This window comes from Oncorhynchus nerka, linkage group LG17 (assembly GCF_034236695.1).
Source record: "Oncorhynchus nerka isolate Pitt River linkage group LG17, Oner_Uvic_2.0, whole genome shotgun sequence".
Taxonomy (NCBI): domain Eukaryota; kingdom Metazoa; phylum Chordata; class Actinopteri; order Salmoniformes; family Salmonidae; genus Oncorhynchus; species Oncorhynchus nerka.
The window spans coordinates 23886351-23901258 of record NC_088412.1 but is presented as its reverse complement, the minus strand read 5'-3'; the positions used below and the strand labels follow the sequence as shown (position 1 = coordinate 23901258).

Genomic DNA, 14908 nt, shown 5'->3' with positions numbered 1-14908 from the left:
CTATGACATTTCAGATTTAGGTGTGATCATTTTTCACAAAAAGTAGTTTGGATGTTGTGAACTACTTTTTCAAAGCATATTTAGTTATGTAAACTTCATGTTTCTTAAGGGTCGCTTTAGTGTAGCTTAACTTCTTCCAGTGTGAAGTAATTGGCAGCTACCTCCCTGATCTTGAGTATTACATAATACACTCCTTTTTAAATAATGTGATTTATTCTGCCAAACAATATCAAACAGATTCCACTATTGTTACTCATGTTAATGTTGTTTACGACAAATTGGTGGGAGGGAGTTCTTGAAGTTTGTAGGAGTGGAAGTTCGTTTTTGTGAAGTTATTTTTGTTTTGTTTTAGTTAACTCTACTTAATCGTATGGAGTTTCCTTTTGTCACCCCCATACAGTTGGTGGCGACAATGCTCCAGAAATATTGGATCCAAATCTCCGTGAAACCCCACCGACGAAGAAGAGTTCTGGCCAATCAGCAAAGTATTCTGAGGAGAGCGACATACTCCCGCCAAATCTGACTGATGACATGCGCGAGGCAGCAAAGAGTTCCAAAGGGATCGTGTGTGAGATGCGGAAAGAGTAACATGTAGCTACTTAGTCTTAAAAATAGTAAAACACAGTCAATTGTATATTATATTTTGCAGAATAACAGTGTTACCCTGGAAGACCTGTTAATATTGCGACATCATATGGTTTTGTTATATTGCCACTGTTTTCCGCACAAGGATATCAAAAGTGAGGGAAGTTTCGGATGGTGATGCTGGCGGCGGAAGATCCATCCGTGGACGGGCATTTAGCATCCACTCCACGGAGGAGAGGTAGTGATGATATTTATATTTTAACCTTTCAAATGTTTTTGAAATTTAGTTCTATACTTTTAAATTATTATTTATCTTTCAGTTTGCCTATGGCCACATAGTCAACACAAACTTCTGCCTTAATACGTTAGCTAGCTACTATAACTAGCTAACGTTAGTTAACACGACAGTAAGGTTAACTACTAAGTTAGTTACTGTACAGTACACTAACGTTAACTGTTATAGTATATAACTAACGTTAGCGAATTAACGTTTTTATTAGCCAACCCCTCACAACATTTCCAAGTCTGTAGTGAAGTGTAAAATTTGGGTTTATGTACGCTTGAAGTTCACCTAGCTTGTATAGCTAACTATATGATCAATATTTTCTGAAATGAATCTAACTTTACTGTAACTTAGTTAGTTAACGTTATTCTTTATAGTTAACTATTCATCAGCCAGTTAACTAAGCAAGTTAGAATTGGTGTCAACCTTGTAGCCTGCTGCTTGCCCATGGCCTTCAGTTAACTAACGTTAGCTAGCAAGCTAATGTGCACCGAAATGATTGAACAGTGTAGGGTTAGGGTTGTGTAGGGTTGTGGTTTTGCTCACCAGCTTGTTGATAACAGTTAACGTTAGTCGGAAACTATCATTTCGATTAGACATTGAGTTACAACACTGCCCGCTCGACAGCTAGAACCATTGACAATGATTCATTTAATGGTAAATGGCATTGTACTGCTGCATTTACTCATAAAGTAAAAGTGCATTGTAAAACAAAGTCCATCTAACGTTAGCTATGAGTGATGAGGGGGGATGGTTGTGGGATTGTCATCTTATCTCCCTCACTTTGTTTTGGTTACAGGTATGGATGGCAATCAAACCTAGCAATGCCAACAATAAGCTTGTTTGGGTTACTTTAACAAACGGAATTTGTTTAATTTACTTTGAGGCTAACCCTGTTCTCACCACCGTTAGAGCTGTGAGTGTAGCCACGGCCGGGCTTTTAACCTTGGCTTATATTCACCGAATGGCGGGAGAGAAAAGCAAACACCTCGCTTTACTTAGCCAGATGACTTGTGCCATCCTCTCCTAGGTTTTTTTATTTGTGATCCACCGACTTGATTCGGTATTATGTAGCAAAATGAAATTGTGTTTTTTACATTGGATAGAAGTAGAGACTCAGAGCTACACAATTGTATATCATACACTGCATATGAGAAACAATGGGAAAGTAATTCTGCTTTGAAAGTTGATAAACCCCACCTTTTGAGAAAATGTTACTTAAATGTTTTGGTAAACCTACTGGAGAGCTCTTTAGTTTGGGTTATGTGAAAGAAGTGCTATAATCCCCAAACACATCTTGTTAAGTGGATGGGTCTCTACAGAAGGTGTAAACAGCACAGTGTAATGGTTACATGCATAGTAGCAATATCAAAAAAAGAGTGTCAATATAAAGTAGGGGGAAAAAGGGTCAATGCCAGTAGAGAAAGAACAAAATAATATACCGTATGAACAAAAAGATCAATAACATTATCAGTGATACTGGTGAAAGATGAGGTAGTTATATGTATACAATCAGGGGTAAAGTGGCTGAGCAGCAGGATAAAAAAAATGGATAGTAGCAGCAATGTATGGCGTTTGTGTTAGGAGTGTCATGTGAATGTCCATAGAGGCACTGCAGATAGTGCTGATGACACTAACATTAGGCTATAACTAGCAAGGCAAATTGCTTTCTGAGATAATATTACTACACAGATCATACACTTAACGCTAATGTTAGCTAGCTAGCAAGCCAGCCACCTAACTTCAGCTAGCCAGCTAACAGTAAGCTTTAACTTGCAATGAAAACAACTTTCTGACAAAATTTGAAACTTATAGTATCTGAAACTGTAGCTATTCTTTTACCCGTATACATCGATGAATGCTTCACGGCAGACTGCAACCCCTTTCATTAAGTAAGACGTCCTGTGTCGTTTCCGTTTTTGTTTGTACAGCTCGCTTGCTTGGCCCGTTATCAAGTCACTCTGGTTCACACTGCAATGCCATAAGAATCATCTGATATTTCTCCCTCTGTTACAGATGCCATGGTTGCCCTTAGTTTGAAGATGTAATCCAAAGACGGGTGTTTTATACAACAGCCTTCTGTGTTCTCTTAATAACGACTCCCTCTGCATTTGCAAACAAATGCCAGAATTATATTAATCTCTTTATCATTCTCTGATTCTACCAAACATTTCACTGATTTCAAAACTCTTTCAACTTTTTCTTCCCCATCACTGTCATCAGAAGACTACAATGTCTTTGATGAAAATGTTTTTTACCTAAATCAGGGATTTCCTAATCGTCTGATTCATTTTCAGTCAGAGAGTCAGCATGGTACGATCGTCCTCCTGAAAGTAGTCCCATCACAACTTTTTCCCTCTGCCCTTTGTCGATAGCGCCTGATAAATTCAGGGCAGCAATGTTGTTGAGAGCATTAGCAGCCCATTTGCTGTTCTCCATCGCTAATATTATATCTTTTGGAGAGAAAAAAACTGCAGTAGAAAGGATTATCTACACATAACGAGCAGCTCATTTTATAGACAGAAGATGCTACACGGCAGACCAATCCTAAACTCTCTCGGCATGTCCGGCCCATTCATTATCTCAGCCGATCATGGCTAGCGAGAAGGTTGCTGTCTTTTTATGTGGCTAAACCAACTAGGCCCGTACTTCAACAACTTTATTTGCATTTACAGATGGCATACAGGTTTGTTATTACGGCACATGAAAGTTCAAATCTTCCAGAAGGCATTTCTGCCAAAAAACACATTTTGATAATAATAAAATCAATAAATGTTCAAATGCCTTTCCTGTGAAGTCGTGACTTGCGATGATATGCCTAGTTTCCTGAAACGAGTCACATTTGATTTAACATTATACTTGAATTGAAGTGGTAGGCAATTTACTTGATAAGTAAGTGCCAAGTCTAACTTAGCCGTTTCCTAATTGACTGACATGTATTTATTATTTCATTCCTTAAATAACCTGGATGCATTTGAGTTAACTAAGGACTAGCCTATAGCATGAATACAATTGAGTGGGGGGATAAAGCAGTTAGTGTTTAAGTCATACAGTGTTGTGACTGTTTGTGTGGTTTGAACATATGAAGGTACTGCACATAATTCTTTGTTCCAGTGACAGAGTTGTGCAGCAATTAAAGTGACGCAACTGGAAATATTTCTGTATTGAAAAACAGTCTGAGGACTGAAGGATTGCTTGTGGGATTGTTGTCATCTTATCTCCCTCACATTGTTTTGGTTACAGGTATGGATGGCAAAGTCAAACCCAGCAATGCCAATAAGAAGCTTGTTCAGGGTAAGTGAACCTCAGGTGTTTTGAATGCATATTACCTCCATATACTATTTGCCAGATTTCTGCTCGACCGATGTCACAACTTCCCTTTACCTGGCAATGGATACCAGTAAAACTCCAGCCAACATGTTTAAGGTCAAAGGTGATGCCAAGTCTTGGAAATGTATGTTTTTAAACTGTAGTACTTTGTGTTTTAAGTTGTAATTGTGGCTGAAATGTTGTGTGCTGCTATTTTGGCCAGGTCTCTCTTGTATAATAGATTTTTAATCTCAACGAGACTAACCTGGTAAAATAAACAATTAGATGCTTTTATTTTGCCAAAGGAGAATGACACATAATAACATAATGCTATCAAACTATTAAAACAAATATATTCAGAGATTCTAATTTAGTAAATTATATTACAATTAATACAATTATTTAATTTAGTGTCTTTGCTTTCATTGTTTTCCCAAATACTTTTAAAGATAAATTGGACTTGAAAATCAGTGATAATAAATGGTATTTTCTCCTCAGCCCGCCTTCCATTTAAGCGTCTGAACCCAGAGCCCAAAGAGACCAGTGAACCCAAAAGAACTCGTGCCCTTCCCTGCCCAGAGCCTGGGCTCTCAGATGGGGAGAATGAATCTGAAATGTCCCCGCTACCCATGCATCACGGACCAGCATTGGTTAACGGCCGCGGACCCCTGGATGGATTCATGAGTCACAGCAGCCAAACTTCCCCTGCCAAAATAATAGTTGTTCTCACTGAGGACTTCAATTCAACTTACCCTCTAAAACAGCAACCTGCAACACCCATTTCTGCCTTGTGTCCTCCCACAAAAAACAACCACCAAAGCAAAACCCTGAGTGCTGTAACGGCCACCAAAACAGACCACACTGCCAAAACAGGGCAATTAGACTGCAAGGTGGGGGATGAACGGGATGGGGAGGAGGAGCAGGAAGGGGAGGACACTGCATCAATCTCACAGCTAGATACAACACAGGGATCTGACATAGAGGAAGAGTTTGTCAACCCTGATATGTCCAGTCATGGGAATGGGTCCATGCTGTCTCCTTCATCCACCAGCTCTCTGTCAGCGGCCGAGAGCTCCCCAGAGGCTGTCAAGACGGAGAACAATCGTACTGTCACGGTGAGTACCGACTCGCAAATCAGATTCAATAATCATTCAATGTCTCATCAGGGATCTTTGTGTAAATGTACACAGCAGAAAGCTTTTAAATTAATACGTAATCTATGTTACCTTCTCTCTTTCCAGGAGCCACATTCCACCCCTAAAATAGAGCAGAAAAGACTCTCTATAAAGGTATAATGAGCTGTGATAGATTACTTCTGTATTTCACTGCTAAGTGGCATAATTTTGCATCCCAATTACTATTTAAATATCTACATCAAAATACTTATCTGAAGCTGAGTTTATTTTCTCTCTTCATAGAGTTTGCAGGAGCAAGCGGAAAGGCTACACCAGCGCCAAGAGAGAGAGCGGCAGCGGGAGGAGGCTAAAGCGGTTAAAGAGAAGAAAAAAGAGGAGGCTCGCAAACTGAAAGAGGAGAGAGAAAGGGAAAGAAAGGAGAAAAGGGAGAAAGAAGAGTGTGAAAAAAGAGAGAGAAAAGAAAAAGAGGAAAAGGAAAAAGCAGAGAAATTAAGAGCGAAAGAGGAGCATCGCAAATCAAAGCAAGAGTGAGTGTTGCTTGATCGTAAACCACATAGAGCTACAGATCTGAAATGTCTTGTTACTTTTATATTGACTTGACTGGAAACATTTGATTGAAAGTTTTTTTTTATTAAAGCAAATGTAAGCCTTGCAATTGAATTAAACGTGATATAATTTCCCCAGGGCAAAACTTGAAGGCAAGAGAAAGAAAGAGGAGGAGAAACGGTTGAAAGAAGAGAAGGATGTGAGTTGATAAGGGATGTTTCTATTTTTTAAACTGGAGTGTAATGTCTGACATTTGACGGTTGACAATTGCCATGTCATTGTAACCGACCTGATAATACATCTGAAAATGTTCTATTCAGAGGCTCAAAGCAGAGAAAGCAGAGATAACAAGATTCCTACAGAAACCGAAGACTCCTCAGCAGGCCACAAAGGTAAGATAACTCTGACTGGATTGAAAAAGAAAACAAAATCTTAATCATAAAATAGTGGCATGTTAATTTAATCTGTAACTTTCCTTCCTTCTGTCCCTCCCACCTCAGACCCTTGTGTCTGCCTGTGGAAAGTTTGCTCCATTTGAGATAAAGGAGCACATGGGTCTGGCGCCGCTGACACGGGTCCAGTGTGTGGAGGCAGTCCTGGATGAACTGGACCGGTACCTGGCTAAACCTGATGGAAGCCTGCACGGCCTGAGGGACTGGACCAGAAATGAGCCCCGCAGATCAGGCCCAACCAAGCCCAGAAGCACAGACTCTATGAGGTGAGACCATCACACCCTAAAAATCACAATTGTTGCGTGGCCATGATGGCAACAATAGGTGCTTTGAATTGCTGAACTCTTGACATTTTGTGAAACTACAATGAATCTGTGATTTCCTACAGTAAAGAGGCTGTTTCTACATTGAAAAAAAAATACATAAAGGCAACATGTAAAGTGTTGGTTTCACGAGCTGAAAAAAATATCCCAGAAATGTTATATATGCACAAAAACCTTATTTCTCTCATTTTGTGCACAAATGTGTTTACCTCCCTGTTTGAGCAAGATCAAATAATCCATCCACATGAAGGGTGAGGCATATCAACAAGTTGATTAAACAGCATGATCATTACACAGGTGCGCCTTGTGCTGGGGACAATAAGCGGTCGACCGATTATGATTTTTCAACGCCGATACCGGTTATTGGAGGACCAAATAAAGCCGATGCCGATTTAAAAATAAATTAAATAAAAACATGTATGTGTAATAATGACAATTGCAACAATACTGAATGAACACTTATTTTAACTTAATATAATACATGAATAAAATCAATTTAGCGTCAAATACAGTGGGACAAAAAAGTATTTAGTCAGCCACCAATTGTGCAAGTTCTCCCACTTAAAAATATGAGAGGCCTGTAATTTTCATCATAGGTACACTTCAACTATGACAGACAAAATGAGGGGTGAAAATCCAGAAAATCACATTGTAGAATTTTTAATGAATTTATTTGCAAATTATGGTGGAAAACTTTTTTTATTGACCAAATACTTAATTTATCTCAATACTTTGTTATATACCCTTTGTTGGCAATGACAGAGGTCAAATGTTTTCTGTAAGTCTTCACAAGGTTTTCACACACTGTTGCTGGTATTTTGGCCCATTCCTCCATGCAGATCTCCTCTAGAGCAGTGATGTTTTGGGGCTGTTGCTGGGCAACGCAGACTTTTAACTCCCTCCAAAGATCTTCTATGGGGTTGAGATCTGGAGACTGGCTAGGCATTGATGTTTATGGTTAGGTCAAATGCGCTTGTTAAATCATCACCCGTTTGTCGAAGTAGGCTGTGATTCAATGAGAAATTAACAGGCACCGCATCGATTATATGCAACGCAGGACACGCTAGATAAGTACACATGATTGATGATATTACTAGTTTAACTTGTGATTATGTTAATGCTAGCTAGCAACTTAACTTGGCTTCTTGTTGCCCTCACGTAACAGGTAGTCAGCCTGCCACGCAGGCTCCCCGTGGAGTGCAATGTAAGGCAGGTGGTTAGAGAGTTGGACTAGTAACCGGAAGGTTGCAAAAACAAATCCCTGAGCTGACAAGGTAAACATCTGTCGTTCTGTCCCTGAACAAGGCAGTTAACCCACTGTTTCTAGGCCGTCATTGAAACTAAGAATGTGTTCTTAACTGACTTGCCTAGTTAAATAAAGGTGTAAAAAAAAAAAACTGCAAATCGGTGTCCAAAAATACAGATTACCGATTGTTATGAAAACTTGAAATCGGCCCTAATTAATCCGTCGACCTCTACTCTAAAGGGTGCAGTTTTGTCACACAATACAATGCCACCGATGTTTTGGGCGAGTCACCTGTGGGATCTTCAGACCAGCCACCCGGACAGCTGATGAAACTGTGGATTTGCACATCCAAGGAATTTCTGCACAAACTGTCATAAACTGTCTCAGGGATGCTCATCTGCGAGCACCAGGGTCTTGACCTGACTGCAGTTTAGCGTTGTAACCGACTTCAGTGGACAAATGTTCACCTTCAATGGCCACTGCGACACTGGAGAAGTGTGCTCTTCACAGATTAATCCCGGTTTCAATCGTACAGGGCAGATGACAGGCAGCGTGTACGGCGTCGTGTGGGTGAGGGGTTTGCTGATGTCAACGTTGTGAACAGAGTGCACCATGATGCGGTTATATGGTATGGGAAGGCATTAGCTACGGACAACAAACACAATTGCATTTTATTGATGGCAATTTGAATGCACAGATACCGTGACTAGATCCTGAGGCCCATTGTCGTGCCATTCATCCGCTGCCATCACCTCGTGTTTCAACATGGTAATGCACGGCCCCATGTCGCAAGGATCTGTACACAATTCCTGGAAGCTGAAAATGGCCCAGTTCTTCCATGGCCTGCATACTCACCAGACGTGTCACCCATTGAGTATGTTTGGGATGCTCTGGATCGACATGTACGACAGCGTGTTCCAGTTCCCGACAATATTCAGCAACTTCGCACAGCCATTGAAGAGGAATGGGGCAACATTTCACAGGCCACTATCAGTCTGATCAACTTTATGCAAAGGAGATGTGTTGCGCTGCATGAGGGAAATAATGGTTACACCAGATGCTGACAGGTTCTCTGATCCACGCCCCTACCTTTTTAAAAGATGTGACCAACAGATTCATATCTGTATTGTCAGTAATGTGACATTCATAGATTATGGCCTAATGAATTTTCCAATTGACTGATTTCCTTAAATGGACTTACTCCGTATAGTCTTTGAAATCGTTGCATGTTGCGATTTTATATTTTTGTTCAGTGTATGTACACTCTATAGTCTTTGGCCCCTCTCTGTTCTCTGCATAGGGAGTGTATGGTGATAGTTAAGGGGCCTAAACCGGACGGTGTGCCTGACCGGCAGCGCTACGGCCGCATGAAGCTCCTTCAGTTCCGTGAGAACTACCGGCCTGCCTACTGGGGCACGTGGAGTAAAAAGAGCCCCCACATCTCCCCACGTTACCCTCTCAGACAGGACAAGGTAAGACTTCCCTCATTCTCTGACCATGATCCTTGAAGCCTTTCACTTCTTTACATCTTAGTTTCTGACATATTGCTCTCACTAACCCTGCCATATCCAATTTGTCAAGTGGTGCCATGAGTGAAGAATGTGTTCTGGGGGTGATATCAGTTGCACTGTGACTTCCATGTTTGACGGGTTTCTATGTATGACTAAAGTTTGTGTGTTCTCACTAGGTCCTGTTGGATTATGAAGTAGACAGTGATGAGGAGTGGGAGGAGGAGGAGCCAGGAGAGTCCCTGTCACACAGTGAAGGGGTAGGTCTCTCTTCAATACTCTTCTGTCACAGCTTTTGATGCTCTGCTGTTCTGTTTGATATCAATATTTGCTTATTGTTGTAGCTGAATCGTTACTGCTGGTTGTGTGGATCTAAAGGGGGAGGCAACTTTTTTTTGAGGGGGCGGACTCTGTCGGTCTCAACTTACTGTTAAGAGTTTGAATACACATGGTGCACTTTTGAAATTTGTTTGAGTCCGCAGTCACTTAATTAGCCCATGTCAGCAATTTTTTACATGTATTGTTAAGTTAGCTATCTAAATGTGTATGGTTGAATTACCAACCGGGGTGGGGTCCATTGATCATCAGTTATCATGTTAAAAAAAAGAAATGCTAACAATTGCCTCCACTCTGGCAAAATGTGTAGAATTGCAGGCAATTGGCTGTAAAACTGCTAATTTGTCTGTCCGCCCCATTGCAAAATGAGTAGAATTGCATGAAATGAGTTATAAAATTGCAGTCTTTTTTTCCACCCCATGGCAAAATGTGTAGAATTTCAGGAGATGATAAACCTAGAAAAAAAAATATCTTGCTCACAAGGTTGGGGGATGTTTGTGGGTACGCAGACCCACTGCTGCCCCCACCCCAATCAATGTTGCCAATCAATGTTGCCTATCCCTGACTAAACAGACTCTTGTTTTTGCAGGAGGATAATGATGAGGGAGGTGAAAATGACGATGACGATGAGGATGGTTTCTTTGTACCCCATGGTTACCTATCAGATGGCGAGGGGGCATTGGAGGAGGAAGAGGTAGGTTAAATTGCCCCTACAATCCGTATGCATGCCTCATTCATTTTCTTTACTGTTCTTTTCCGGTGGTCTGGTATGACTAATAATGGATATAATGTAATTACTTAGTGCTTTATACAGTGGGCCTCCCGAGTGGCGCAGCAGTCTAAGGTGTCATTATAGACTCTGGTTCGATCCCGGACTGTGTCACAACCAGCCGTGATCAGAAGTCCCTTAGGGTTGCGCACAATTGGCCCAGTGTCGTTAGGGGAGGGTTTGGTGGGGCTTGGTTCATCGCACTCTAGTGACTCCTTGGGTCAGGTGCTGCAGGCTGACTGCGGTCGTCAGTTGAACAGTGTATGTTGAGCACTCACCTTAATTGTTCCTATCTCTGTGACGTGATTCCAGGAGGGTGGCGACCCAGAGAAGCAGAAGGTTCGTCAGAAGCTGAAAGCCCGGGAGTGGGACGAGCTGATGGCCAAGAAGAAGGTGAAGGTGCTGGAGGCGGTGGTGAGAGGCTGTGTATGGGAGGGAGAGGGTCCTCCTCTGGAGCTATTCCAGCAATTCGCTGTGTGCCTGGTAGAACCCCTGCCAAAGCCGGAGCCCACCACCCCAGAGGACTACGCACAGAAACTACAACAGAAACTACAAGAAGATGAGCAGCGTGAGTACATTCTTATGTCTGGGGGAACATGCAGATATACAGAGTTCATTGTGTGTGTTGTCATTTCGAGAGACTTACAGGAGCATTTAGGTTTAAGTGCCTTGCTCAAGGGCACATCGGTAGATTGTTTTTGCGTAGTTGGCACAGGGATTCGAACCAGCAAACTTTAGGTTACTGGTCCAATGCCCTTAAACACTAGGCTCTCCAATATTCATGTCCCTTTCGACCTCAGCCTTAGTCTTGCCACCGTTAAGTGGTAGTGATCATCTGAGTCATTGACTGACTGAAGCGTGATGAAATGTAGTTCATGGTTTGGATGGAAAACCTGTGACTGTGTTTGTCTTTGATGCTTATCTGAGTTCTTACAGAATAATGTAAATGAGTAATTTGGTTGAGCCATGTGTTTGAATAGTGTCACTATTGTCTGATTGGCCAAACTGTAATGACCTGTGCCTTTACTGACTTTAGCAAGCATGCACTTATATTTACACAAAAATCTGTGTTTTGATTGTGGAGATGGACTTAACACCCAAGACCAACATGCGATTTATCTGCACTCATGCTGCATCGAGAGCGAGCTAAATCAAACACCAACTATTTGCCTCATGTGTGGAGTTGAAGAAAAGAGAGACCACATATGCCAATGTGGTTGTTTTTATAAAAATCGAGTTATGTTTCGCCAAGAAAACATACCGTAATTGCTGGACTATTCAGCGCACCCGAATATAAACTGCACCCACTGAATTATTAAAAAATATGTATTTTGTACATAAGCCGCACATGTCTATAAGCCGCAGGTGCCTACCTACATTGAAACAAATGAACTTTACACAGCCTTTAAACGAAACACGGCTTGTAACAAAAATAAATAGGCTTTAACGAAACACGGCTTGTAACAAAAATTAAACAGTAGCCTACCAGTAAAGTCATTGGTCACTATCTTCTTCCTCCTGTGCACTGAAACCACTGAAGTCATCTCCTTCGGTGTCGGAGTTGAATAGCCTCAGAATTGCTTCATCCGATGTTGGATCGTTTTCATTGTAGCTCTCGTCACTTTCATCCGGAGGCAAATACCCCGCTGAGCTCATGCTCCCCCTTCAACACACAGCAGTCCATCCTTTCGAAACCCGTTGATGATAGTGGATTTTTTGACAATGCTCCATGCTGTAAGGACCCACTGGCAGACTTGACCATAAGTTGCTCTTCGCAAGCGGCCCGTTTTAGTGAAGGATTTCTCCCCACTTGTCATCCAAGCCTCCCACTGAACACGGAGCGCCACCTTAAATGCACGATTTACACTGATGTCGAGTGGCTGCAAATACTTTGGGCCATCTGCTTTTCTTCCCTCTGAAAGGTTTGTTATCTTTTTGCACTGAGTCAGTTCCTCACGCTGCTGTTTACAAAGTCTTATAATCGACTCATTAAGGCCAAGCTCCCATGCAGCAGCTCTATTTCCTTTTCTAACAGCCAGATCGATCGCCTTCAACTTGAAAGCTGCATCATATGCATTTCTCCGTGTCTTTGCCATGATGAGGGTGACAAAATTACTACCGTAATCAGAATGATGGGAAGTTTGAGCGCGCTCGATTTATGTCACATTATGTGACGGTGCTCAGTTTTTTGGCGGCATGAATCTTGTGAAAGCGGGAAAAATCCATACATTAGCCGCGTCATTGTATAAACCGCGAGGTTCAAAGTGTGGGAATAAAGTAGCGGCTTATAGTCCGGAAATTACGGTACCTGTTTGTCATCAGGAAAATGTAAACGGTTACGAAGGGAGATTTTTCAAAAATGGATTGAGTGAAGTAGCAGAAAATGTGCTTAATGATTATGAGCTCTGTCTGTATGCAATTACTTGGGCCTAAAACATGAGCATGGAGAGCTACACAGGTTTGCTAAATTACTGTATATATTTGTCTAATATTTAGTCTATTTACTTAAATTTGTAGCTCTCTGTTGTAAACAATTGACTGTGCTCTCAGACAAAATTTAGCTGGAATTGTGCCGTGCAGAATTTAACCAAATTGGTGATTGGTTGACGATATGACACAGGCTTACGTCTTGTCTTTTTTCAGTTGCATTGTGCAGAATATCAGATCTTTCAACAGTTGTAGTGTTTAACCTCACCAGATCTTATCATAATGACTGCAAAAAAGACTCATTGGAATGCAATGAATGTCAATTCTGATAAAATTAATGCGAAGTCTGAAATACGGTACAAATGTACATTTTTTTTGTAAATGGGTCGGTAAACCTGAAAAGGGGCTGAAATACCAGGCGGTGTCAGAGGAAGGCAGAAAGCCCTTAAAATTCAGACTCCAGCCACCCTAGTCATAGACTGTTCTCTCTGCTACCGCACGACAAGCGGTACCGAAGTGCCAAGTCTAGGTCCAAGAGGCTTCTAAACAGCTTCTACCCCCAAGCCATAAGACTCCTGAACCTCTAATCAAATGGCTACCCAGACTATACTATTTGCATTGCCCCTCCCCTCTGCACACCACTGCCACTCTGTTGTCATCTATACATGGTCACTTTGATAACTCTACCTACATGTACATGCTACCTCAACTGGCACCCACCCCCATGTAAATATTATTTTTTGCTGCTGCTCTTTAATGGCTTGTTACTTGTATCTCTTATTCTTATCCATATTTTTGTGAAACTGCACTGTTGGTTAGGGGCTCGTAAGTAAGCATTTCACTGTAAGGTCTACACCCGTTTTATTCTGCGCATGTGACTAACACAATTTGATTTGACATACAGGATTGTTCCAGGAATAGTGGGAGGTATTGTCACCATAACACATGGTCAACTTACTAGACTACAATGTTCATTGCAATGAACTTCATTGCAATCAGCCGACGCAATAAAATAAGTCCCCCAAAGTTGGACTTTTGTTGCCTTTTGGAGAGCTCATGTCTCATTCGGGGGAGCTAAGCCCCGCGGCTCCCCTGTAATTCACCTTGTGCTTGCTTCAGTCATTGATTGCTGTCCAGACTGCAAGGGAGACTAGACTAGTCTAAACTAGAGACAATCAAAGATCTGTATCGTTTTCAGACAAGCTTTATATGCTGCGTCTGAGTCACTCAGTATTTACTGTGCCAACAAGTAATTGTGAACAGTGAACAGCAGGTCTTTATGGCTGACCCGAGTTGCTCTGTAGCAGCCTGCGGGAGTATATGATCATATTGGATGCAGCATTTTGCCCAAACTTTGTATGAATAGACCTAGATGTAGAATGTGTTTTCAAACACCTTCCCATTTCCCCTACCATATCTTCAGTGCTGTCCCAGTTGCTGCCACTGCTCCATGGAAATGTGAATAGCAATAAGGTGATCATCACAGAGTTCCAGGAGTTTTGTCGCCAGAAATTGACCTCTACTATTTCCAGCCCCCAGAACTCGGGAGACATTCCCACCAGGTAACTTTAAACCTGATTTACTAAACATTAGCTAGTTTACATAATGAGTAAATCATATATGGTCACTATTAAACTGATATTATAAACTGGGTGGTTCAAGCCCTGAATGCTGATTTGGCCAACAACCATGGTATATCAGACCGTATTCCATGGGTATGACAACATTTCTTTATACTTCTTTAATTATGTTGGTAACCAGTTTATAATAGCAATAAGGCACCTCTGGGGTTTGTGATATATGGCCAATTTACCACGGCTAAGGGCTGTATCCAGGCACTCCACGTTGCGTTGTGCTTAAGATTAGCCCTTAGCTGTGGTATATGGCCATATACAGTGCATTGTGAAAGTATTGAGACCCCTTGATGTTACAGCCTCACTCTAAAATGTATTAAATAAAAACGTTCATCAATCTACACACAATAACTC

At 41.5% G+C, this 14908-nt stretch overlaps 1 protein-coding gene across 1 annotated transcript in view; it reads left to right on the top strand.

Annotated features, from left to right (window-relative positions):
* Positions 1 to 526: 526 nt before the first annotated feature.
* LOC115144924 (chromatin assembly factor 1 subunit A-like) overlaps positions 527 to 14908 on the top strand; it is a 19280-nt gene continuing 4898 nt past the window's right edge. Inside the window, 13 exon segments of the mRNA XM_029686071.2 lie at positions 527 to 823; positions 4112 to 4162; positions 4676 to 5292; positions 5419 to 5466; positions 5596 to 5840; positions 5998 to 6058; positions 6180 to 6251; positions 6360 to 6577; positions 9181 to 9352; positions 9568 to 9648; positions 10314 to 10418; positions 10806 to 11061; positions 14344 to 14482. Of these exon segments, the coding sequence (XP_029541931.2) occupies positions 757 to 823; positions 4112 to 4162; positions 4676 to 5292; positions 5419 to 5466; positions 5596 to 5840; positions 5998 to 6058; positions 6180 to 6251; positions 6360 to 6577; positions 9181 to 9352; positions 9568 to 9648; positions 10314 to 10418; positions 10806 to 11061; positions 14344 to 14482 (2132 nt within the window). The 5' untranslated portion in view covers positions 527 to 756.